Source organism: Diabrotica virgifera, chromosome 8, assembly GCF_917563875.1.
Source record: "Diabrotica virgifera virgifera chromosome 8, PGI_DIABVI_V3a".
Classification (NCBI taxonomy): Eukaryota; Metazoa; Arthropoda; class Insecta; order Coleoptera; family Chrysomelidae; genus Diabrotica; species Diabrotica virgifera.
This window is the reverse complement of record NC_065450.1, coordinates 45,611,671-45,638,783: the sequence shown is the minus strand read 5'-3', so window position 1 is coordinate 45,638,783 and position 27,113 is coordinate 45,611,671. Positions and strand designations below refer to the sequence as shown.

At 35.7% G+C, this 27,113-nt stretch overlaps 1 protein-coding gene across 3 annotated transcripts in view; it reads right to left on the bottom strand.

The window, feature by feature from the left end:
• LOC126889942 (uncharacterized) overlaps positions 1–27,113 on the bottom strand; it is a 138,378-nt gene that overhangs the window by 57,754 nt on the left and 53,511 nt on the right. Inside the window, exon 1 of one of the 3 annotated variants that reach the window (XM_050658697.1) lies at positions 15,624–15,805. The exons of the other annotated variants lie outside the window; for them this stretch is intronic. Coding sequence (XP_050514654.1) covers positions 15,624–15,673 — 50 coding nt within the window. The 5' untranslated portion in view covers positions 15,674–15,805. Of the gene's footprint in view, positions 1–15,623; positions 15,806–27,113 lie in introns of those variants that run through there. 3 annotated transcript variants of the gene reach the window in all.

Sequence of the window (27,113 nt, the reverse complement as noted above, 5' to 3'; positions counted from 1 at the left end):
TCCGCAAAAACCACAAATTACCCCCTTTAAAGGGGTGAAAAGGGAGGTTCCGGGGCGAAATTTTTTCAGAAAAAGTTAGTCTTATAATAAGCACCCGTTGATATACCAGGAAAAAAATAAAACCGGACTTGTGTCCATTTTGCAAGGTTCGACCTTTGTTTCCTACACTATAATAATAATAATTTAATCTAATAATAAACTAATATTTAGATATTATTTACTAATTTATTTCAAATATATCTTATTGTGTTCCTGTTTTAATGAAATTAACGCGACAATTCGATTAAATAAAATTATTTTGACATAATATTCGAAAGTCAAATCAGTAGACAATAACAGTCGTAAACAAAATCGAGAAAATTCGCTTATGCAGACGACCTGGCCATTGGCTTCCAAGATAATAGTAAGGAAGCTGGAGAACGAGCTCTAAACGAGGACCTAACTACACTTAGTAACTACTTTAAGAACTGGCGCTTACGTCCTAACACAAGCAAAACTGAAACCTGTCTCTTTCACCTGTCGAATCAACTTGCGGGCGATACCCTCAATGTAACTGTAAATGATGCAGCTATCAAACATAACAACAACCCCAAATATCTAGGCGTCACACTTGATAGAACACTCACCTTCAAAAGCCATCTTACAAACGCAGCCGGTAAACTGAGAACAAGAAACAATATAATAACAAAACTTGCTGGAACAACTTGGGGTGCTTCTGCAGATACTCTTCGGACCTCTGCTCTAGCTTTGGTTTTTTCATTGGCAGAATATTGTGCACCAGTATGGTTAAATAGTGCACATACAAACAAAATCGATGTCCAACTTAATCAAACCATGAGAATAATCACTGGAACAATAAAATCAACCCCAGTGAGATGGCTGCCTACTTTGAGCAATATTGCTCCACCAGATTTACGCCGTACAGCAGCATTAGTGAGAGAGTATCAGAAAATTGTAGCCAACATACAATTACCAATCCATCAAGACATACCAGACATCTCAAAAGAGCACCAGCGACTGAGGTCTAGAAATCCTCCAATCAGATCTGCCCGAACAATTCGTGATTCCTATGATATACAAAGGCAATGGTCCACAAGATGGATGCCAACAATAGCAGCAGACTATATTCAGATATCCACCACAACCCAGGGTTTCATCGGATCGGGTCTGCCCCGGTCCTGGTCCACCTGGGGGAAGCTTAATCGCATACGTACCAGGCATGGTAAATGTGCTGATTCTCTGTTCAAATGGGGTCGTGCGGAAAGTCCACAATGCGACTGTGGATCGCCTAGACAGACCATAAGTCACTGTGTTTCAGATTGCCTAAATCGTGCCTACCGTGGAAACCTCCAGGACTTTGTGGAATGCTCCCCAGAAGCAATTGAATGGCTATGCAAATTGGACATTAATATTTAGATTCATTCTTTATATTTTAGTGTTTGAATAATATATATTATATTTGTGTATTTATCGTACTGTGAAAGTTCATACGCTAAATAAAAAAAAATAAATAAAAATGTTAACCTAAAGAAATACACAATAATATGTTTCATTTATACATACACAATAATAAGCACATTTGTTCGGAACACACTGTAACTGTAATCGAATGAAGGTGACATTTTAGAATAAATTGGTAACATTTATTTGACAGTTCCGGTGATGACACTTCATATTTGTTTATATTCTTTACTATAAGTATCTGTTCTATTATATTTACTGTTTTTATTATTTACTTTACTATAAAAAGATCCTCTACTATAAAAATATAAATTTCACCTAATTTTATCACAACTTTTTTAGTTGTTATTGTAGACATATACAAAGAAACCTATCGGCTTCTCCCAAGAGTTCGGAGCCGTTTTTTAATAATTATTAACAATGCAGTGCAAAAACGCTTGCACTGCAAATCTTAAATGATTATAACTTAATTCTTGTTCTCTATTTCTTAAGTTTTTATTTATTTACATTGAATATTAATTTGTTTTGTTGTATAATCCACGTTTACAATAATTATGTGATCTATTTTATTTGAAATGGATTCAGGATTTTATTATACTTTGGCAACTATGTCAACTTAGATTTCTGGCGTAGATAATGACGTGCAACGGTAAGTAAATTAGACGCACTGTACATAACTTGAAAGATTTAGCAACTAAATGCCATACTGTCTGTGTGCGCATGCGCGCAGAATTATGAAATTTTACTCTCAATCGCGCCTAAAGAAGTATAACTTCAATATAAATAGAGAATTTAGGTTTTGTAAACAAAAATTAGCAGTGCGTTCCGGCACTGCTAATTTTGCCATGACACCACTGAGTGAAATGTAAAAAGGAACGAATAGTAAAGACGTGAAGCAGGGTAATTATATGCCTGATGTTCCAGAAAGAATTTTGTAAAGAAGACTGTCAAAATAAGGATCAAATGTCTACTATCAAGACTGATACAAAACAATTGTTACTAAATAAAACTTTGCTTGCTTTCATTGTTATTAAACAAACCTATGATTTTATTTCAACTAAAGCGATAAAAACCTTAATCGAAAAGTCAAATCGTCGCAATCACCGCATTACGTCGTAACCCACCAACACCTAATTTTAGAGGAGAAGGCAAAAACTGTTTAATGTCATTTAAAGCAAATTTAAAAAATTGTAATTAATATTGTAGCGTGATTAGTTTAATTACTTCTAATTACAATAAAACCAGCGGTTCGTAATTTATATACGACTTTATTTTTATTTATACAAGTTTACTTTACAAACTTTAGCTTAAGACTAACTCTATTTACAAATATGTCCTATTTATATATGCGATACAGATATTCCAGAAATATCTATATATCTCCAGCTATGTCCATGTGACCGCTTGCACGTCATCGGCGCTGCATCGGCGTATCTCGAAACATCGATAGTGTTCTGTCTGTCCCGAGACGGGAGCTGGTATACGAGGGTAGGTCAATAATTATTTTGTTACACTGCTCCCCTCTTAAGATCTGAGCGTCCCGATCAGCAACTCTAGATGGCCCAGGATGGCGGAATCTACAGGATTCTCCAGCTCTGCATACACCCCTAGAAAAGAAGTAACAGTCTACTGTCTTTGAAGGGTATGACATCTTCGGGTTCATGCAACACACAGTAATCCGTACGCCAGTTTCTCTGAAGATCACTTCCAGCATGCTTCTCACAATCTTCCAATCCAGATTTTCTACTGCATGGCCAATTTTTGGTAAAGCCAAATCTTTGATGTCATAATTACAGACCATTTTCTTCAAATTAGTTAGAGCACGCCATATGTTCTCGTAGCTTGGCGTGTCCGTATAAGACTTCCTGGTCACTATATACAGCAAAGATCGAGGACCATCTTCCAATCGCAATACTCTTCCAATTTTAGGTTGTTGATTCCTTAACTCGTCCAGGCGGCCGAACTTTCTATTGAATACGGACGAGATTCCTTTAGTCATCTCGAGGTCTTGTGCAACACAGTGGGCTAGAGAGACGTTTTCTGGAACACCAAACAGATCTTGCTGAACTTCTGTGGTCACGCCGAATCTAGCACTCTTTCTTTCTGCGTAATTTGACATAAATTGATTAAAACTTGGCTGTGCGACATCTTTCATCTCCTGTTGGAGGACTCGTGCTTCTTCTGTTTCATTTGAGCCAGCATATGGTGCAAGACGATTTATGTGAATAACTTTTGGTTTACCGTTTGGCAACTTCTTAATTCTATATATTACGTCATTTATTTTCTTCTTAACTTCATACGGACCTTCCCATTGTCTTTGCAGTTTAGGACACAAGCCTCGACGACGTTGCGGATTATAAAGCCAGACAAGATCACCTACTTCGAAGCTTTCATTCTTGCATCGAGAATCATATTGATCTTTCATTCTGTCACTGGCTATCTGGATGTGTTGTCGGGCAAGTTCATGAATGTTGTTCATTCGTAATTTCAGGCGGTCAACGTAGTCTTCGCCTGCAACATGTTCCTCGGAAGGTCCGCAGCCAAACTCTAGGTCGCAGGGCAACCGAACTTCACGACCCAACATCAGGCAGGTTGGTGTTTGACCTGTAGTTTCATTTACGGCCGAGCGGTAGGCCATCAGGAATAAATGAATGTGTTGGTCCCAATCTCGCTGATGTTCAGATACAACTTTGGACAAGTGTTTACCCATCGTTCGGTTCATCCTCTCGACCATCCCATCTGATTGAGGATGCAGGGGTGCTGTTCTGGTCTTATTGGCACCAATCAATTTACAAACGTTTTGGAAAAGAGCTGACTCAAAGTTTCGCCCTTGGTCGGAGTGGATCTCCAAGGGAACACCAAATCGGCTAAAGAATTCTTTAACAAGTACCTCTGCAACGGTAGCAGCTTCTTGATTTGGTAATGCATAGGCCTCAGTCCATTTTGTAAAATAATCCATGGCTACCAGGATGTATTTATTTCCAGCATCGGTTTCTGGAAATGGACCTGCAATGTCGATAGCTACTCTTTCCATAGGACTTCCAACATTGTACTGTCTCATGGGTGCTCTCTTTTTACCAACCGGACCATTACCGGATGCACACGGTTCACATTTTCGGCACCATCTTCTTACATCATCTTTACAGTTCACCCAATAGAACCGTTCTCGAACCTTTTGCAGAGTCTTCGTAATACCAAAGTGTCCACCTGATGTACCGTCATGCAACTGACGCAATACTTCTGACACTTTACTTTTAGGTACAATTAACTGAAGCTTAGATTCTGTACCATCATCGTTCTCAAAGGTTCTGTACAGAAGATCATCTTTTAGTACCAGGCAATTCCATTGGCTCCAGTAGGCCTTGACTTCTGGACTACATGCACTAATGTTCTGCCAACTAGGTCTCTCACCTTGCCGCATCCAATCCAATACTCTTTTTATACATGGATCATCTTCTTGGGCGTCTTGTAACTGTTGGGGCTGCCATTGCTCATTAATTACGGTGGTTCGTCTCACGGGGCAAAATCGTTCCTCTAATTTGGCACAGTGATTACAATTCGCACTGCATGGTCGTCTCGAAAGGGCATCAGCATTTGAGTGAACTCTTCCGGCCCTGTGTTCCATCTCGTAATCATATTCTTGTAATCGTTCTAACCATCTTGCCATCTGGCCCTCTGGATTACGGAATTGTATGAGCCATTTTAGAGCAGCGTGATCGGTGCGAAGAAGGAACTTTCTGCCATACAAGTATTTATGGAAATGTTCGCAAGCCTTCACTACACCCAGCAGTTCTCTTCTGGTAACGCAATAGTTTCTTTCCGGTTTCGACAGGACTTTGCTGAAATAAGCGATGACTTTTTCCTGTCCGTCCTGGATTTGGGAGAGAACAGCTCCTATAGCACTGTTGCTAGCATCGGTATCCAAAACAAATTTTCCTGCCTGTCCCGGGTAGCTTAATATCGGTGCACTGATCAGAGCCATTTGTAGTTGTTCGAAAGCTTTTTGGCACTCTTCACTCCATGTATATTCTTTGCCCTCCTCCGTCAACTTTGTTAGGGGCTTGGAGATATTGGCAAATCCTTTGACAAATCGTCGGTAATATGTACATAGGCCAAGGAAACTTCTAATTTCATGTTTATCTTTTGGTACTGGCCAATCTTTAATTGCTTCAATCTTTTCGGGATCAGCTGTTACACCATTACTCGATACAATATGTCCCAAATACTTAACTTCTCGTCGAAACATGTGACATTTCTTCGGACTTAACTTCAAGTTCGCTGCCCTCAATCGTTGAAAGACTTCTATTAGATTCTTGGCATGTTCATCAAAGGACCTTCCAACCACAATTACATCATCCAAGTAAACCAGGCATGTTTTCCATGTTAGACCTCTTAAAACTGCCTCCATTAATCTTTCAAATGTGGCAGGGGCATTACATAAACCAAACGGCATAGCCGTAAACTGCCAAAGCCCTGATCCTATTGAAAATGCGGTTTTCTCCCGATCGGCTGGCTCCATGTCTACTTGCCAATATCCACTTTTTAAATCGAGTGTGGAAAACCAACGAGAACCGGAGAGAGTATCCAATGTATCGTCTATTCTGGGCAAAGGATAACTATCTTTTTTTGTTACCGCATTGAGCTGGCGGTAGTCGATACAAAAACGCGTTGAACCATCTTTCTTCTTTACCAGAACTACTGGTGATGTCCATGGACTGTTCGATGGTTCAATTACCCCTTGTTTATCCATATCCTTGATAATCTCTTCGGCTTCATCTCTTTTCGCAAATGGAAGTCGTCTAGGCCGTTGTCTGATTGGCTGAGCGTCTCCGGTATTTATTTTATGCGTTACTATGCTTGTTTTGCCCTTATCCTTCTTATCAATAGCAAAAACATCTTGATACTCTATCAGCATAGACCTTACTTTTTCCGTTCGTTCATAGTCAAGGTCTTGGCATCTTTCAATGATCATCTCGACAAGGTCTTTTGGATACTTTGACTTTGATGATTTCTCATTGGTATTCATAGAGCAAATTGAAGCCACGGGAACACACTGTCCGATCAAAGCTCCTCTACTTAACTTAATAGCAGTTTCCCTTAAATTCATAACTCTTACAGGGATGACATCTCGAACTTTTACCAAAGTTTTCGCCGTTAGGAACTCGACATTTTCTACATCTTCGACCATCCTTAAACTTCCCTCTCGGCAGTGTCCATCAAGCATGGTCATCAGAATTTTCTCACTATTACCGGGTATGGTTACGTCGCATGTAGTTAGTAAGCGGATGACATCTTCTTTGTCGTCGTGAAAGGGCAACTCTTCACCGTTGATCCTGAGAACTCCATTTTGAACATCCAATATTGCCCCCACTTTTCGTAGTACGTCCATCCCCAATATGAACTCGTCGGAGATCTCGGCAATTAATACTTGATGTTCAACTGTGGTCTGGCCAATGGATACTGACATATTAGCCTCGCCATATGTATTAATTAGCTCACCAGTCGCTGTTCTAAGCTTTACTGTTGCAGGTGATAATTTATTATGGTCTCGTACTACATCTGGACGTGCGATAGTTCTCGTTGCACCTGTATCCACCAAAAATGATCTACATCTATTACTGATACGACCTTCGATGTATAAGTTGTGGATTCCACCGGAGGACGTAAGGTTGACAGTTACTATGGGGGCTCTAGTTCTCGAGGTCGGCAGTTGCCCCTTGGTGTCGACCCGCTCTAGTTTTCCGACGGCTGTACGATCTTCTTACAATTACGACGAATGTGGCCTACGTCTCCACAATTCCAACATCTAGGCTCGCGTCTCTTTGGCATCTGATTACTTAATACTCTCCGTATCATTTCCTCCAGACGTTCATCGTTGTGTTCGTTACTTTCTTCAATGGTTCTTACTCTATGGCCTCGTGAAGTTTGACTAGCCGTTTCGTGTTCCAATGCAATAGCAAGTGCTTCATCTAAAACTTTCGGTCTTGCTAGTCGTAAAGCTTTCTGTAGTTCATTATCTTTCAGCCCATTGACGAAGGTATCTACTGCAATTTCTTCTAAAACGCTGTCTGGCACCTCTGGATAAGCCAACCGCACCACACGAGCCACATCTGCTTCAAATTCTTGCAGATTCTCACTTGCTCGTTGACTTCTACTTCGCAGTTGTGCTTTGTATACTTGTTGTAGATGGGCATCTCCATAGCGTTTTTCTAGACAAGTGAACAAGGTCTGGTAACAATTTTCTTGACCCTTGGGAATTGACCTTAATATATCTGCAGCATCACCTCGTAAAGCAGCAGTCAAGGAAACAGCCTTTTCTTGTTCGGTCCAATGATTGGCGGTCGCAATAGCTTCAAACTGTCTAAGATATATGGACCAAGAGGACTTTCCATCAAATGGTGGTAATTTGAATCTCATATTATGCGACGTTTCGTCTCTCGGTAGTTCATCTTTCACTAAAGGATCTAACGCTGCTGCATTAACTGATGGTTGTACTTTTGTATCGGTTATCATGCTCTCTAGTTGTTTGATCTTTTCTTCTACGGTCTCTACACTTTTCTGCATCTTATCGAATGTTCTAGAAACTTCTTCAAATTTCTCGTCATTCTGTCTACAAACGTCTTTAATTACTTGAGAAACACTTTCAAATTTCTCGTCGCTTTTTCTAGAAGTTTCATCGATCTTTTGAGAAACACTTTCAAATTTCTCGTTGTTCTGTCTACTAACTTCTTCAAGTTTCTCGTTATTCTGTCTACTAACTTCTTTAATTACTTGAGAAGTCTCGTCAAATTTTTTAGCAACATTTTCGAATTTCTCGTCGCTTTTTCTACTAGTTTCATCAATCTTTTGAGAAGTCTCGTCGATCGTTTCAGAAACAGTTTTTAATTTCGATAAGATTACTTGTTCTGCTGACTGGAAGTGGAACGTCTCTGGGTCATCTCCGTTCTTCGTGAGGACATCCTTGAGTCGTGCTTGTAGGACTATCTTGCACCCACTGCTGTCTAATTCGTACTCTTCTAATTGTTCACGGAGCTGTTTTATGGTCAGTTCTTGTAGCAACATCTTTGGTCGGCACACACGTACTTTTCAAAATGTCTAAGTCTTTCCGAATACCGAACAATCAACGCACTTCAATTATTAACGACGAATAAAGTTCAAAAGTCTTTTAAAAGTCTTTCCGAATACCGAACAATTAACGCACTCCGATTATTCTCGACGAATAAAGTTCAAAAGTCTTTTTTTCACTTTTCATTTATTTACACTCCACACCGTTAACACCACTGTAGCGTGATTAGTTTAATTACTTCTAATTACAATAAAACCAGCGGTTCGTAATTTATATACGACTTTATTTTTATTTATACAAGTTTACTTTACAAACTTTAGCTTAAGACTAACTCTATTTACAAATATGTCCTATTTATATATGCGATACAGATATTCCAGAAATATCTATATATCTCCAGCTATGTCCATGTGACCGCTTGCACGTCATCGGCGCTGCATCGGCGTATCTCGAAACATCGATAGTGTTCTGTCTGTCCCGAGACGGGAGCTGGTATACGAGGGTAGGTCAATAATTATTTTGTTACAATATGTATAAAGTTATTTCATTGTTATATTAATGTTTTATTACGTTTTAATTAGTACTATTACTTTTTTCTCGTTAACGGTGGCTTACGACATATTGAATTTTAGAATTTTGACTAATTCTTGGGATTACGACATATTATTACATAATTGGGCTATATTTATTTAATATATAGAACATACGAAAGTAATTAAAATTGATTTTATTTTGTTCTTATAATTTAAAGGGGATTTTCTTCCCCCATTGCAGTGCATTTGTCTGCACCTTTCACCATTCATTCTGCCTTAATCTCATTATATCTAAAGTCCTGTGTTATGAAATTTGGTTTAATAAAAACTACTGGTAGTTTGTATAAAAAAAATTTATTTACTAAATTATAATAAACGATGTAACAGTAAGACGATTATCATTATGTAAAGTGAGGTATGTTGTCGTAATAAGCATGACAGTCTTTGGGAATGACTGGTTTAAGCTCCTGTAAGTGCTTGAATTTCGATGCAGATATTTTTCTTGGTTCTTTATTAAGCTTGTTCCAAGTGATGGGTGCTGCCACTTGAATCATCCTTTGAGGTAATATCTGCCACTCTTGATCAAAATTTGTTTTGTAAAGTACCTCCCCTCCTGGGGTGTATTTGATTGCTCTTAGGTCAACAACTTTGTTCGTACCTGCTCGAAGTGACTTGAAGCGATATTTTGATGAATCGGAATAGTCAATAAATTCATCATAGTTCATCCACTTGGCAACATAAGGCATAGGCTTAGATCTTGCAGTTTCTGTAGCTGTTAAATAAAAGCTCGGTAGAAAAATTGGCTTGTTTTTAACTTTCTTTTCAATATTCGCATGAACAGAATCACACTCCATATGAGTGTGCCCAACTTCGAGATATTTCTGAGTTATGGTTTTTTTATGATTTATCGCAAAATCTAACAGATCATTTCCCATTATACAATTTCTATTTTGATACGTGCAGCCATCAGAATAAATTAAAATTTCGTCGTCATCTTGGCAGTGGTTTTGCAGGTAACGAATTAATATTGTAGCAAATGTCGATGCTTTTAAGTCAGTGTCAGTTTCGCTAAACCAAAAACATACCGTATATTTAGTGGCGATATCATACACAGTCAGGTTATGGCAACATAATTTTGTTTTAAAGTATGCTGAGCTTGATTGTATTGAAGGGGCCACCTTAACAGCCTCTAAATCCATTTGAATAAGTCTAGTTTTTTTGTTAACAGCATCTACTTTGTCTTTCTCCAGTTCTTCTCTAGCTCGATTTTTCCGATCTACATGCTCTTTCCAAACATCTTCGGTAATATTTCCTACTTCATATTTTGTGCAAGTGTCACATTTATCTTTTTGGATAGTATGTAATGACATATTTTTGTCTTTGAAAACAACTGAAAACTTAGTTTTACTTAAGGGTATTCTACCTTTGTTTTTAACGTGTTCACAGTATACCAAGTATAATTTTGAGAAAGAGTCAAAACATTGCTCTACAAAAAATTTTGAATTGTTCTTTCTAGAATAATGCGAAGGTAACTTTGGTAAATCGTCTAAAAAGTTTTCTAATATATTTTTGTCTTCCAGTTTATTGTTAGATACTTTGCGAAGTGAATTCTTGACTTCTTGAGATTCAGCCATCCCGTGTTTACTATTGATCACCCAATCACGGACAGACCTCTCCCCAATAGAGAAAGTTGAGAGAAACATCTTTTTGCACACAGGAAATCTTTCATTCTCTACTTTAAGCGTGTATATAAATGTTTGTCCTCGTCTCGAATGATCTGATGTTGTGTATCGACGTTTGGGTTGAATTGTCTCTACTAAGCCAGCTATGTATACTCGCCTTTGTTCCCATGACGTTTTCTCCCAGAATCGTTGAAAAATTTCCAGCCTTTGATCCTCATTTATCTTATGACATTTTTGGAATTTCTTACAATATTCAGACGTACAACGGGGTCCAATACTTTTATTTGTTCTTGGCTTGTTATGGGTTACTATTTTTCCTTTTCTTTCATAGCCTATATATTCCTTACCTTCTAATCTAAGTTTTTTATTAACAGCTCGATGCCATTTTGATTTTTCAGATCTAACAGCCCTTTGTTTTCTTTTCCTTTTTATGACTGCTTCGTCGATAACTTCATGGTTTTCTTGAGCAACAGATGTACTTTCGACTATCACTCTGTCTTCGAGTTGTGTTCCATCATTTAAGGCCAACTCTGTTTGATTTTTTTCATCTGCTGACGTATTTTTAACTATGTCCATCTCTGCTAATTGTACTTCATTTTGTGCGTTAACAGTCTCTAAGTTCTCTTGTAAATTTTTTGAACAGGTAATTACATTATCATCAATGTTTTCATTAGAGCTAGTTGTACATTCTCCATGGCTCTCTTGAGTAACAAATGTACTTTCAATTGTGACTATTTCCTCAACATGTATTCCGTCATTTAAGAAAAACATGGTTTGATTGTTTTTAACTTCGTCCGTGTCTAGTAATTTTATTTCATTCGTTAGGTTAATAGTATCTAAGTTCTCTTGCACATTTTTTGAATATGTAATTACATTATCATCAAGGTCTAACAACATAGCAAAATTTAACTGGTCATCAGCATGGGTGTTACTAGGAAGAGTCAGAGTAAAACCATTATTTTCTTTATTTTCCTGGTTACCAAGATCAAGAGGAATTGTTAGGTCATCTGCTTGACACTCGCTGTGTGAATGATTTTGTACAGGATAAATAACAGAGTTAATACTACATACCAAATTGCTTTCAGTGTTCGATTGAATGACGGTTTCCTCCATATCACATAATGCAAGTATCCGTCTACTTCTGCTATTCATTTTGCTCTAAAATAAAAAATTAAACTTATAAGTTATACTAAATTTACAATCAAGATGCAGTAGAAATGAAACAAACCAAGACACGTTAAGTGCTACTAGGAACACTCCCGAATCATAATTTACACTGTATATACATTGTAAATCCCAAATCATGATTTCCAAAGTTTATACATTGTAAATTATGATTCGGGAGTGCTCCTAGTAGCATTTAACGTATCTTGGTTTGTTTATTTCTAATGCATCTTGATTATAGTATAGGTTAGAATAGTAAAATGATACAATTACACACCCACTTGCTAATTATCAGATTGTTTTGTACTTACCATAATATTAGAAGAGCTACACAATACTTTGAATACTGTATTTAGTTTTAATTACTAAATAAACAATAAAAAATAACAAACTTTTACAGAGTGTTGTAGGTTTACTTCAACTGTGAAAATAATACTACATTGTCACGTTGTTGCAATTTGTCGTTAGCCACATATATTTTAACGGTTTTGTGGGTTTGGACAAATTGCACTATTAATTTAAGCGCATTGTCGCTTCCGACGTATTACTTAAATATTAATTGTGGTTTTGGACAAATTACGCTGGTAATTTAAATGCATTGTGACTTCCGACGTATTACTTAAATATTAATAGAAAAATAAGGAACATTCTAGGGCTTACGATATTTTGCAGAAACATGTGTCTTTAACAACAGAATTAAAATCTTCAATAATCAAAAAAAAATTTTTTTGAGGGTTACGACATATTGCGGTTATTGCGACGAAATACCAATGAAACTTATCAGGATACGATGGTTATAATATAACATTTAAAAAACAATAATACGAGTTGTGAAGTTAAATTTTATAAGGCAGTTTAGTTTGACCACAAGCTTCTTATATGTAGCAAATATTAATTAAGTTTTCCCTTTATTCTACCATTAATGTTTCATTGACGAGTATTGACCAAATGCTATGTAGTCCAGGGCGCATCTGTTTTGAGATGGACGTTGAGAGGTGACTCAAATTTTTTTGCAGAAATTACTTGAAAATATCTTAAATAATAATATTTGAGTTATCCTCCCACTCAAAATGGTCCGGAACATTGTTTAAATAATCAAAATGTCAAAATATGAAGGAAAAATTCGATTTTTTTATTGATTTTTTGATTATAACTTTAAAACTATTAATTTCTGAGAAAAGTTGTACCGACATAAAAGTTGCGTAATTAAATTTGCTACAATATAGAAGTGGTTAAAAATTTAAAAAATAGTCATCCTTGTTGCAAAATAGCAATAATTGCAAAAATAACCATACAAAAACAAGTATTCGCATTTTACGTTTTTCAATCATTTATGCTACACTTAGGACCTTCATATTTTACCCAGAAAAACTTTATGATATAGTACAACAACACTGTAAATTTCATTACGATCGGTTTAATAGATTTTGCAAAATAAATTTTGCAATCCAGCTTTCGCAAAAAAAAAATTCATTATTTTAAAATGTTGCAGGACTGAAAATAAAGCAGATAGCAAGTTGAATTTTTTTTTGCTTATAGAAGTGTACTGTACCTTTCATTATCAATTTGCAAAATTAAAATCGGTTAACTATCACGGCGTCAGGAATGTTTTTAAATAAACATTAATTTTTGGTGCTACGCGCAGGACAGCGGTGTTCGATTCACACAAGTTGATTTCCACCAAAATTTCTTGCAATCTTTATCTAATATATTAATTTCTTACTCTATATTTTGTTGTATTTTAATATTTTAATTCCACAAAAATCAAACTAATTTTTTTATTGTTTGTGAAATATTGTTTAAACAATTGCATATGTTTAAAAATAATAAACTTTTATTCTCTAAGTTAAAATATATGAACAAAGAAAGTTTTTGCTAAAAAAGTGTTATTTCAAAGGATAGACTATGTTTTTTTGTTTTGCAATAAACAAATTTATTTATTTATATCGAAATGTAATATAAATTAAAATGTATCAATCATTATCAAAGGTCATTGGAATGCCCAATCAGAGCAAACTATCCGCTGTCCTGCGCGTAACACCAATAATTAATGTTTATTTAAAAAAATTACTGACGCCGTGGTAGTTAATCGATTTTAGTTTTGCAAATTGAAAATGCAAGGTACAGTACACTTCCATAAGCAAAAAAAATTTCAACTTGCTATCTGCTTTATTTTCAGTCCTGTAACATTTTAAAAAAATAAACGTTTTTTGCGAAAGCTGGATTGCAAAATTTATTTTGCAAAATCTATTGAACCGATCTTAATAAAATTTATAGTATTGTTTTACTGTATCATAAAGTTTTTCTGGGTGAAATATGAAGGTCCTAAGTGCAGCATAAATGGATGAAAAACGTAAAATGCCAATACTTGTTTTTGTATGGGCTTTTCGCAATTATTGCTATTTTGCAACAAGGCTGACTATTTTTTAAATTTTTAACCAATTTTGTATTATAGAAAATTTAATTACGCAACTTTTATGTCAGTACAACTTTTCTCGGAAATGAATACTTTTAAAGTTATAATCAAAAAACGAAGAAACAAATCGAATTTTTCCTTCATTTTTTGACATTTTGATTATTTAAACAATGTTCCGGACCTTTTTGAGAGGGAGGATAACTCAAATATTATTGTTTGAGTTATTTTCAAGCAATTTCTGCAAAAAAAATTTGAGTCACCTCTCAACGTCCAAATGTACCAATCTTTTTACAGATGCGCCCTGGTCTAATGTTTATATGGGACTAGCCACAGTTAGATTGTAATGGCAATTACATATTTTACCTAAAGATACTTCACGTTTCGATTTCCACTCCAGAAATCGTATTAAAAAAAATAAATTAAAAACAATAATTTGTTCATAAGATGTGTACAAAATGCAATGAAACAAAAAAATAAAATATACCTAGGTATAAAGTTGAGATAGGACCACCATTCATTACAATCAAGATAATGAGAAAAGAGTGGAATAATTGTAGTAAAAAAGAGAATTCATTTGATGGAATTAGATGCAGAAAAAAGAAAAGATATAGGGAGACCAGATATTTGAAAGCAACAAGAAAGTTAATCAGCAATGAAACAAAAAACAAAAATATAATTGGCTCGGATAGGACCACCATTGATTACAATCAACTGAAAGATAACCAGATTGGAATTGTAGTGAAAAAGAGCTAAAAGAGGCTTAATGTGAGATGGAGAAAAATAAACGATAAAAGAAGACCAGATATTTCAAAGCAACGAGAAAAAATTTAGACTAAAATAATCAGCATTGAAACAAAAAACTAAAATATTCAAGGTTCGGAAAGGACCACCCTACATTACAATCAAAAGAAAGACTGACCCTGACCAGAGTGGAACTGGAGTAAAAAAGAGGATTAATTTAATGGAAAAAAGGTAAGATAAAAAGAGGCATAGGCGCCCATACTCATGGTGGCTTGGTCCCCCTAGCTTTTCGGGTGCTTTAAACTAAATATATATTGTGATCCAAAGCAAAGGTGTACCTACAAAAGGTAATGTACCACGTACCACATAGATAATCAGCAAGGAAACAAAAAACTAAAATATACAAAGTTCAGATAGGACCATCATTCATCACAATTAAAGGAAAGAGTGACCAGAGTGGAAATAAAGTGAAAAAAAGGGAAATAGTTTGATGGAATTGCACAACGTTGATTTGTATTCAGGATTGGTATCAAACTCAAAAATAATTTCCATTACTTTACCTCCTATCAGGTTCCCTGGCAGAATCACAATTCAAATAATCGAGATGCATAACAAAACATCACTTAGAAAAAAATCACGGACCACCGCACACAATAACACACTCCGCGTGAACCGCGCGAAAAGAAAATAATAAAATTGATAGTCTATTCGCGTTGTGGAAAGCACGTGCAATGGATTCTGGTGATTGTTGTACTATGCCGATGCCGTGCCGTGGGTGCGACGTGCAGCGAGCGATACGTCTTGCGGCGTTGCCAATGTGCAAAATAAAATACCTAATGGTTCCAGATTCCAGATACATAATAGTGATATTCACGTGTAGGAAACAACGCTTGATAACGCCCGATTACAATTACATACATTTTACTTAAGACCGTTCACAAGCTAACGCGCGTTTTAGGTCATTAAAACGCGCGTTGGCATGTGAACGGTCTCAAGTAAAATGTATGTAGTAGTAGTTGTAATAGCGCGTTATCAAAACGCGCGTTAAGCTCCTGTCATGAGAACGGGGCCTTAGCTCATTCCCCATATCTTCCACGATTTTTGAAAAAACTCACTTCTTTGTCATGTAAATTTGGAAGTTTTCAGCATGCAATGAGAATTCGAAATTTGGTAAAATTTCGGGAAAACTTTTACAGAACTATTCGGCAGCAAATATTTCTTGGGGATTTTTTGTCCGGGATTTTTTGTGGGGATATTTTGTCCAAAAAAATTTGTGGGGATTATTTGTCCGGGATTTTTTGTGGGGATTTTTTGTCCGGGGATTATCTGTCCGGGGATTTTTTGTCCGGGGATAATCTGTGGGGATTTTTTGTCCGGGATTATTTGTCCTAGTTTCATCCGCTTTATTCACAATGAACATTGTAGTGTACACATATTAGTTTTAATTTCAAACCGTTGCTCCCATCTAGCGTTGATTAATTTTAAGTAAAAAAAACATGAAATTCAAGGAACTAGGTTGTTGTGACTGTTACTTCAGTGTCTCGATGTAAGGTGGTGTTTAATAGTTTTCAGATTGGTTGTAAATGTCAGATATATATTTTTGTTGATGACATGACAAGACACACTTGTATGGTCCTTTTCATGAGCATTTTTCAGTGCGTCACAAACGATAGAAAAAATGGCAAGTCCGTGATAATACACATTTATAACATTTATTCTAATATGACATTTTAGTTAAATCTGACAGTTGTCACATTTTATTTGCAATTTGGCATAAAATCAAATCAATTGTGAATAACCATTTTCAATTCCGTATGGCTTGCAAATTGTAGAAGCCTCGGAGATGTAACCAGAGACGGTTCCCATTGTTTTCATTCTGGTGGGGTGTAGAATAGCATTATGTTGTTTTATATGCCATTAGAGTGAAAACTTAAACAAATCAATTGTGTTTATTGCATATATAAAGTGGTATTTTCTTTGATTTGTTAGTCTTATAAATTGTACAGATTCTATTCGTAGATATATTATACAGTGATGAGCGCGCTAATAACCGGCAAAATAGCGCAAACGATGGAAAACACATTAAATTGCGAGATAAAAAGAAATAAAACTAGTAGAGGTGTTAAATTTAGCGATAGTAACATATCCGTTGACATTATATTGACTGTTTCCCACCTTTAGACGTATATCAACTAAAACTGTCACTGTGACTGTGTCATTTCTCAAACTCATCCGATACGTCTAAAGGTGAGAAACAATCAATATAATGTCAGTTTATAAGTTACTATCGCTAAATTTAACACCCCTTTTAGGTTCATCTCTTTTTATCTCATAACTTAATATGTTTTCCATCTTTTGCGTTATTTCGCCGGTTATTAGTGCGCTCATCACTGTATAATATTCGTAAATAATTTTTTTTTCGATAATAGCGCCATCTATAGACAACTAGAATAAATATTATAAATGTCTGTAATCACCGACGTGCCTTTTTTTCTCACATACAATTTAATGCGTTAGAAAGAAATCGAAAAACTGTGACGCACTGAAAGATGCTCATGAGAAAAATAATATTTACTGTATTTACAGTGCACGTTCCGTTCAGTTAGTTTGTTTTTTCTATATTTGAGTAAACATTAGCGAACAGTAGGTATATTGTACAATGTGAATATATTATGCAGTATTAACATATATAAAAATTAGTAAAAGAAAGCCGTTAAACGAAAAACAACTATTTTAGAGTTAATTGAGGCAGGCTTATTAGATATTGACGGGCTTAGTGATGACGAAAATGACGATTATATTTGGGGGATAGGCAGGAGGAAGTTAGCAGTGATGAATAATGAGCTGAAGGAAGGCAGTACAGACAACGGGGAAGGTATTCGTTCTGCTGTTGATGACAAGGGAGAGGGAAGAAGTTTATTCATCGTCACACGTCGCTGAAGTTTTGATAAAATCAGACAAGTATCCGCCAGAAAACGGGGACGTCCTTTGGATACAACAGAATCGACTTCATCTCCGTCACATAAAAAACAAAAACTAGAGGATCAGCAGAAGTAAAGCTGGATGAATTTGGTCATTTTCCAAGTATAGATGACAAATACTTTTCTTCTAGATGCAAATTCCCTAAATGTTGTACTAAAACCAATTTTTTCTGTAAAAAGTGGAGCATACACTTATGTATTTCAAAAAAGAAAAACAAAAATTGCAGATTAGTTGAAGATATATGATTTTTAATTGTATTTTGTTTTCCAAAGTCGCAAGAGCCACTACAATTTACTCACAATGTGCAATATATTGTACAGGTCGTATACACCGATTGTTCACAATGTAAAATGTACTGTACAATTCACATCCCTTAAAAGGGATAACAGGGAAATATTTTGAGTACGCCAAAAAGTTTTAAAAAATCAAAGGAATATGTCTACCTAATTTCAAATTTTTATCTTAAAACACAAAAATGCATGACCGAAAGGGCTAGAGTCGTTGTCTGTAAATCCATCCAGGATACTGGGAAGGAATTGATAGGTTTGGATATGTACTATGGGTAAGACAATGGTTTCCCCTGTAAGGTATTAGGAGATAAACCAAGGCTCATGTAGACAGGAGCGCATCCCTGAAGCAGATCTGTCGCTTAACGGAATTATAGATGAGTATCTTCCCGCCACCAAGGGTAATTTTTGACCATGCGGCTCTTTGAAGAATTACTTGTGGCTCTCGATAAATGTACCCGAGATCCATTTCAATTTTGTGTTATTATTTAAAAAAATTATTATCGTTCCATGTGTGTTTCAGAATGTTTTTTGAATTACTGATAACAATTATGAAAGACCAAAAAGAAATTCCATTTCCATCCAAGCTAAGAGTGATATGACAAATCGAAAACTGCGCGAAAGAATATTAAGAGTGGCGCGACAAGAAAGTCAGTAATCAGCCCACTCCAGACGGATTTGAATATTTAGTCATTTTACTTGACTTAAAAAAATTTGTTACAATATTAAACTAGAAAAACTTCGAGTAAATAAAAAAGCCAGAAGGAATATTGACCGAAGTCCAAAATTTATTTCAAGACTCAAAATATTTTAAATCGTCTCTTCATTTTTTTCTGAATTAATTTGAAATAAACATGGTCCATAAGGTGAATTTTTTATTACCATAATATGACCCAAACAACATCTGCAGAATTAAAATTAATAGAGACGCAAGAAGATCAAGCTCGAAAATAAAACTATAAGTCGACGCCGATTACCGAATTTTGTAAATTTGTACCAAAATCGAAGTACATACTCTAAATTAAAAAATAATGCTTGTCGAATTATTTCCACCATATTTATTAGAAACAACGTACTTGTATGGATCATTTAATTCCATTTTAAAATTCGTGAAATCCTAACACATATCAGTATTAACTAACCAGCATCTGAACGACTTACTGAGAAGTGCTACCACAAATTATTCACCAAATTTTAAAGAATTACCAAAAAAAAAGGAAAACAAATGTCAGGGAAAGGAACGAAAACATTAGAAACATGCTAAGACAGAGACCAATAGGGAAAAAAATTGAAAAAAGAAACCTGAATTGGTTTGGACATATAACTAGAATGAACGAGAACAGACTAGTAAAGAAGGTGACAGATGCTGCCAAGAGACAGGGGAAAAGAAGAAGGAGCAGACCTAGAAAGGGGTGGATGGAACAAATCCAGGAAATCGGAACCAAGAGACGGAAAACAGCGCAACAGGGAAGGAAATGGGAAGAAGACCGGAAGGCGTGGAAGAAATGGGTAAAAGATGGATAGGTGATAGGTGATAGCAAAGTTCGACTCTCTTATTGGGCATAAGGACAACGAGAAGAAGAATAAGGAAAACAAATGTTATTAAGTTTTATTATTTCGTAATTTTATTTTTTTCAATAAATAAAAGTTCTGTTAAAAAAACATTGTACATACCTTCTTTACATACTTTTTGAATACGTTTTTAATTGCGGCTCGCGAAAAATTTTAACTTGTGAAAAGTGGCTCTGGCTATCAAGGAGCTTGGCCACCCCTGTTATATACAAATGTTCATAAACAAAGCTATAAGGAAGTGAAACGAATAAATATAATATGTAAACTGATGAAAAAATGCTCATGATAGAGAAAAATTCGCTAATACTATTGCCAATCTTCAATAGTTAGAAAGGGGAAATCTCCTGAGAAGAACTAAAAATTAGCGAACTATACTGTTCACTTCTTATAGGTTTAAGTAAAAATCACCTTCTTATGCAATATGACATCTGAAAAATAAACTTTATCTTACATTTTATCAATTTGTTGTGTCTAGTCCAGGTCCAGTAGATCGATACTATCTACCCTACCCATTCAATCTTGTTATCGATGTACTATGTACAGACAGAGAAGGTAAGGGAGTAGGCTCATTATGTAGGCGCAAGTGTAGCCTGTAAAGATGGTTAAGGAAAAGAAAATGAGAGTAACTGAAATGAAAATACGGTGGATGTTGGGTAAGACGAGAAGGGACAATATCAGGAACAACGTGATTATGGAAATAGCCAAGGTGACGAAAGGCTCAAAAAAGATTCGAGAACAAAGGCTGCAAAAGTTTGGTGTCATTAGGAAGTCGAGAAAAAGGGAAGTAAAGGAAAACCGAGCAGACGTTGTAACAGAGGACTTTAGAGAGAAAGGTTTAAATGAAGAAGTTACAATGAATAGAGATGAATGGCGAAGAAGAGTATGGAACAGCGACCCCTGAAAATGGAGAAGCTGGAGAAAGCAAGTCTAGTAGATCGGTGTTTCCTTAACGTATTTATTAATTTAATCTTTAAACTTTAAATTTTCTTCAATATAATAGACTGCTATATTAAATGATAATAGGAGGAGCATGTGCAATCTTCAAATTTCTGTACATTTCTGTAAATATTACACGTGTGGCAACATGGCCGACGCGGGAGAGTCAGCGTAGCATCGGCGTCGTTGACTTGCAGTGCGGAGGTCGGAGGCGGGCGACAAGTAGGTCGATGAACAAATAACAAACCCTAGGAGAAATGAACTATAAGCCAGTGGCGTGCCGCGCTTCTCCAGCGAAGTGGTTCTCGGCAAAATTTGCGGGTACCAAGCGCGGCTCCTCCTTAGGGTCAATTGGTCAATGACCCCCCTAAAATAATCTCATAAAAATACCAATTTTATTAAAAATATCTTTTATCTAAAACTTCACTCTGAAATATAAAATTCTCTCTCAGCAGTCTGCATTGGCAAAACAAATATAATAGATATAATAACGTCGCGCCTCGCGCTATACACAAGCCCGTGGCTGGGCCGTATTTTAAATTGTCTATATACAGTTCTTATGGCTTATGGACAAATGCATGTAAAATAGAAAAGAGACGGCAGATAGCAATTTCGTGGGCGAGAGTGGGAGTGACCTTTCCGTCGTATACCTCTAGTAGAGTCGACGGCCTCACGTTTAGTTAGTTACCGTCTGCTGACCGCACTTCACGGCAGGTCTATATCGATCGCGGCGTATTTGCGTAATTTATTTTGTTTTGTTGGATTTTTTTGTGATTGTAACAAAAACAAGATGAGTGTTGTTGACGAAATAATTGCCTTAAAATCTGCTGGAACACTAAATTATGAACGGCGGCTTGAGAAAAAAGAAAGTGGTCGACCAAAACCAAACATGAATTTAAAACAAACAACAAAGGATAGGGGTAAGGACATTCAAAGATATTTTAAAGAATCAATGTACAATTTGTGTGATTGGATTTGTGGCTGCAGTGTGAGAAATGCATTTTTTTGCTATCCGTGTTTACTGTTTTCGAATGACGCTGTATGGGCGAAAAATGGAGTAACTGACATTAAGCATTTAAAAGTGAAAATTACAAAACATGCCTCTTCAACTACTCATATAAATTCATCAATGAGTTACGCAAGTTTAGGACGTGTTAACATAAGACAGCAACTTGATAGTGTATATCGTAAATCTGTGCATGACTTTAATGAATTGGTATCTAAAAATAGGTATATTTTAAACAAACTAATCGACTGTGTAAAATTTTGTGGAGTTTTCGAAATTGCATTGCGCGGTCATGACGAAAGTGACAGCTCCAATAATCGTGGAATTTTTCTGGGCCTTATCGATTTTGTTTCTGAACTGGATTTAATGTTTAAAGAACACATTGAAAAAAGTACAGTATTTAAAGGAACATCGAAAACAATTCAGAACGATATTTTAGAATCAATGTTAGCCATTGTGCATACTCATATCATGAAGGAGATTGGCCAGACAAATTTTGTGGCCATTCAAGTAGATGAGACCACAGACAGCTCCAATAAAACGCAGATGATTATCATATTGCGATATGTATTAACTGGTATTGTACATGAAAGATTTTGGAAATTTGTTAACCCCCTAGGTACTACAGCACAACATTTAACTAATGTAATATTGGAAGAACTTCAATTATTAAAAATTAATGAAGCACCTGAAAAATTGATTGCCCAAAGTTACGATGGTGCATCAGTCATGAGCGGTAAACTGGGAGGAGTACAAACAAAAATTAAAGAAATATACCCAAATGCACACTTCATTCACTGCTATGCCCATCAATTTAATCTTATCCTCCAAAAAGCGGCGAGTCAACACAAACCGATAAAAATATTTTTTGCAAATTTACACGGATTTTCGTCCTTTTTCGGCCGATCTCCAAAACGTACGATGGTTCTGGATAGAGTGGTTAAAGTAAGGCTACCTAAAGCTGCGCCTACTCGATGGGCTTTCAATACAAAATGTGTTGAAATTGTATACACTTATAAAGATGATTTAAAATCTTGCTTAGAGGAAATTATTGATGAGGAGCAAGATGGTAACAATATAAATCAAGCAACTGGTTTAAAAAGACATTTGGAAGATGAGCATTTTTTATTTTGGTTAAATTTTTTCCATAAAATAATGCCCCATGTTGATATATTGTTTAAACAATTGCAAATGCGAGACATTGATGTTATATCTGTCAAAAATTGTATCCTGTCTTTTAACAACAATATCCAAATAATTAGAAATACTATTTTGGAATCAGAAGTACCAAGCACATCAACAGCAAAAAAAATAAAAACTACTGCAGAGGATCCAAAGCGACGAACTGCACTTGAAATTTGTGATATTATTATATCTGAAATAAATCACAGGTTTAGTTTCAATGATCATCTCATGATTTCACAGTTATTCTACATAGAGAAATTTGAAGCATACACTACCAACTTTCCGCAAAATATTTTAAAAATGGTGACGGCTAATTATCCCACAGTGAATATTTCCAAACTAAAATCGGAACTTGAAGTCTTATATTGTCGTGAGGATTTTCGCAATAGTGCTGGTGCAGTAGCCATACTTCAGCTTTTTATTAACATGAATTTGTCTGAAACATTTTCTGAAGCAGTGAAGTTATTAAATATTTTGTGCACACTCCCTATGACAACCGTGGAAAGTGAGAGATGTTTTTCTACTTTAAAAAGAGTAAAAACATTCCTGCGTAATACGATGGGACAACCTAGACTTAGTGCCTTGTCTATGCTGAGCATCGAGAAAACGCTTGTCAAGAGCATTCCAAATTTCAATGAGAAGGTCATAGACTATTTTGCAGAACTAAAGGATAGAAGAATTGACTTAAAATATAAAAATATTTAAAGTAAGTTTCGTTTTAATAAATTTACAATTTATTATACTATAAATATTCCTATCTATATATCAGTCAATAACCTGTTCATACCATTTTTCCTATATTTTTTAAAAGATTTACTCTAAAAAAAGACAAATTTAATTTTCGGAAAACTAGGGTAAATAGTATTGAGTTTTATCTAAGTCTGTATTTTTTATCTAAAATATAAATGCTAAAAGATCTTTTAAATACTTTAAAAAATCAACAGTTTGAAGTTTTCAAACCAAAATGACCCCCCTGAAGATTGACCCACGAGCCGCCGCTGGCGGGTACATATTTAGAAAGAATGTTTGCAGAAGAATCCAATTTGATAAGTTAGAAAAAAAAATGAAATCTAGTTTCAATGTCATATTACATATTGTATAATAAAGTAAATACATATTATGTATGTAACGATATCTAAGAGAATTTTACCAATCCTTATCAGTAATTTATTTAGTGTGTACAGCATGAGATAAATTTAAAATAATTAGTGGAACTAGCAGATTTACGACATTTTAAAACAATTTGTAATAGAGGATTCGATCTTCCCCGCAGGCCCGGCTTAAGGGCCGGGCAAACCGGGCGCTTGCCCGGGAGCCGCGAATGTAAGGGGGCCGAAGGCGCCCTTGCATTCGCGGCTCCTCAGCTTTGTCGACCACCAACAGCGGGCGATCCACTAAGTTGGTGATCCACAGCTCTGTACAAACAACGTGTGGTGCATTTTCCTTTTACTTATCTTGTACACTTTTACTTTGGAAATAATGGGGTTAATCAAATTACATTTTTAATAATAACAACGATGGCTATACACCAAATACTAGATAGTTTTAGTGGCAAACCAAACGGTAGGTAACTTACGTAAGCCCAAAAATTATAAATATCGCAAAGGACCTTCGGAACCTCTCGTTCTTCCGCTAGTCGTGAGTCAAGAAAGACAGTCGGCACGATCAGCTGATCATTCAGATTCTTGAATTATCCACTGATCCATCAGGTGATGCTTATGCTAAAAGTACAGCCTTAGGTCTGGCTAAGAAGCTGAAAAACTTCAATTTATTTGCTGTCTGGTGGTTTGGAATACAATTCTCTCGAGGATAAATGTGATCAGTAAACTGCTACAACAAGAAGATTTTGATATTGCAGCCGCTATGGAACTGATAGCTTCCGTAAAGTCCTACTTTAAAGAAATAAGAAGTGACAAGGGGTTTGAAGAAATGCTTGTTGATGCCCAAGAAGTAGCAGAAAGCCTTGAAGTTGAACCATCCTTCCCTTCTGATTCTGAACAACAAGTTCGACCAAGGAGAGTCAAGCGCCAATTTGATTATGAGGTACGAGATGAAGCAGTTGTGGATCCAAAAAAAAAACTTCAGAAGTAAATTTTACCTCTACATTTTGGACACAACAATCGCATCACTTGAAGAGAGATTTTCTCAGTTATCCACCCACAATGACACGTTTGGATTTCTTTACAAACTGAAAAGAGAAGACATCAATACTCTAATGACTAAATGTGCAGACCTGCAGATATCTCTAACTGATGGAGAGCACCGTGATGTTGAAGGACACCAGATGTATCAGGAACTCTTAGTGCTGAAAACAGTTCTACCCGACGATTGTGGAGATAAACCAAAGGACATTTTGAAATTTATTTCATCACATTCTTTAAGTGAGAACTTTCCAAACGTTTGTGTAGCTCTAAGAATTCTTCTTTCTCTTCCAGTAAGTGTTGCATCTGGAGAAAGAAGCTGTTATAAACTTAAGTTAATTAAAACCTACTTAAGATCCACTATGTTCCAAGAAGGCTAGTAGGACTGGCACTTATGTCTATAGAATATGATGTATTACAACGACTTGATTTAAGCAACATCATTAAGGACTTTGCTGAAAAAAAGACTCGTAAAGTTGCCTTTGTAAACTAGACTTGCAATACTTAGAGAAGCCTAACAGACTAAATTACATCACTGACACCAGGCTATTGTTCATTGTTCTTTACATAATATTTTTATATACAATGTAAATATACTTTACGTCCAAACTGTGTCCAAAGTCTTATGTTTCTTTAACTGACACTGTGCAAAATATACAACGGTTATGTAAAACAAAATGGCGTTGATTTACTATCCAATTACATTTATATGGTATTACACACTTTTTGTGAGTGTCAAATTGACACCGTCTGTGTGTCATATGCACATACGGTATCAATATAACACACAGTTGGTGTCCAAATTACACACAGACAGTGTCAATATGACACACACAAAAGGTGTTAACATCCTGTGATATCATCCTGTGTTGATTTAACAGGAACATTTTTACAGTGGGGCTGTCAAAGGTCTTAAAATGAGCAGTTACTCGAAAAGTGTTGCAAACTTAAAAACCAGCTGATTGTTGTTGTTTTTATAGGGGTTTTTACTAGGAGGGGGGGGGCGACTCAAAGGATCCTTGCCCGGGTGAAAATTTCGTCTTGAGCCGGGCCTGCTTCCCCGAGAACTATGTACCTTCACCGATCTGCAGAGGTGTAACCAGGATAATCTTAAGGGGGGGGGGGGTGTTACAACTACTTGATGGTCTCTGGAGGGTATGGAATAATAATGGTGTTAAGCGTATAGAGCTCGAAGTATATCCAAAAGGGGGTGGGGGGTATAACCCCCAAAACCCCCTGGTTACGCCTATGCCGATCTGTTTAATCGATAAACAATAGTCTGTTAAAAATTATAAAAAACAAGGGGAGCCTGATATAATTTTGTCCAGACTTTATAATTAAAAAATTACTTTTTTCTTTATAAATTCTACTAAAATTTTTTCAGCCCGGGCAGATATGATTTAAGATTTTTTGGATCCTTCGAAACAAAAAAGATCTTTTGTAATTATTTTTCTCTTAAGTTGATCGCTTTTAGACCAGGGCGCATCTGTAAAAATATAAGTACATTTGGACGTTGAGAGGTGACTCAAATTTTTTTGCAGAAATTGCTTGAAAATAAATCTAATAATAATATTTGAGTTATCCTCCCTCTCAAAAAGGTCCGGAACATTGATTAAATAATCAAAATGTCAAAAAACTAAGGAAAAATTCGATTTTTTTTTCGTTTTTTGATTATAACTTTAAAAGTATTTATTTTCGAGAAAAGTTGTACAGACATAAAAGTTGCGTAATTAAATTTCCAATAATATAGAATTGGTTAAAAATTTAAAAAATAGTCACCCTTGTTGCAAAATAGCAATAATTGCGAAAAAACCATACAAAAACAAGTATTTGCATTTTACGTTTTTCAACCATTTATGCTACACTTAGGACCTTCATATTTTACCCAGAAAAACTTTATGATACAGTAAAACAAAACTGATAATTTCATTAAGATCGGTT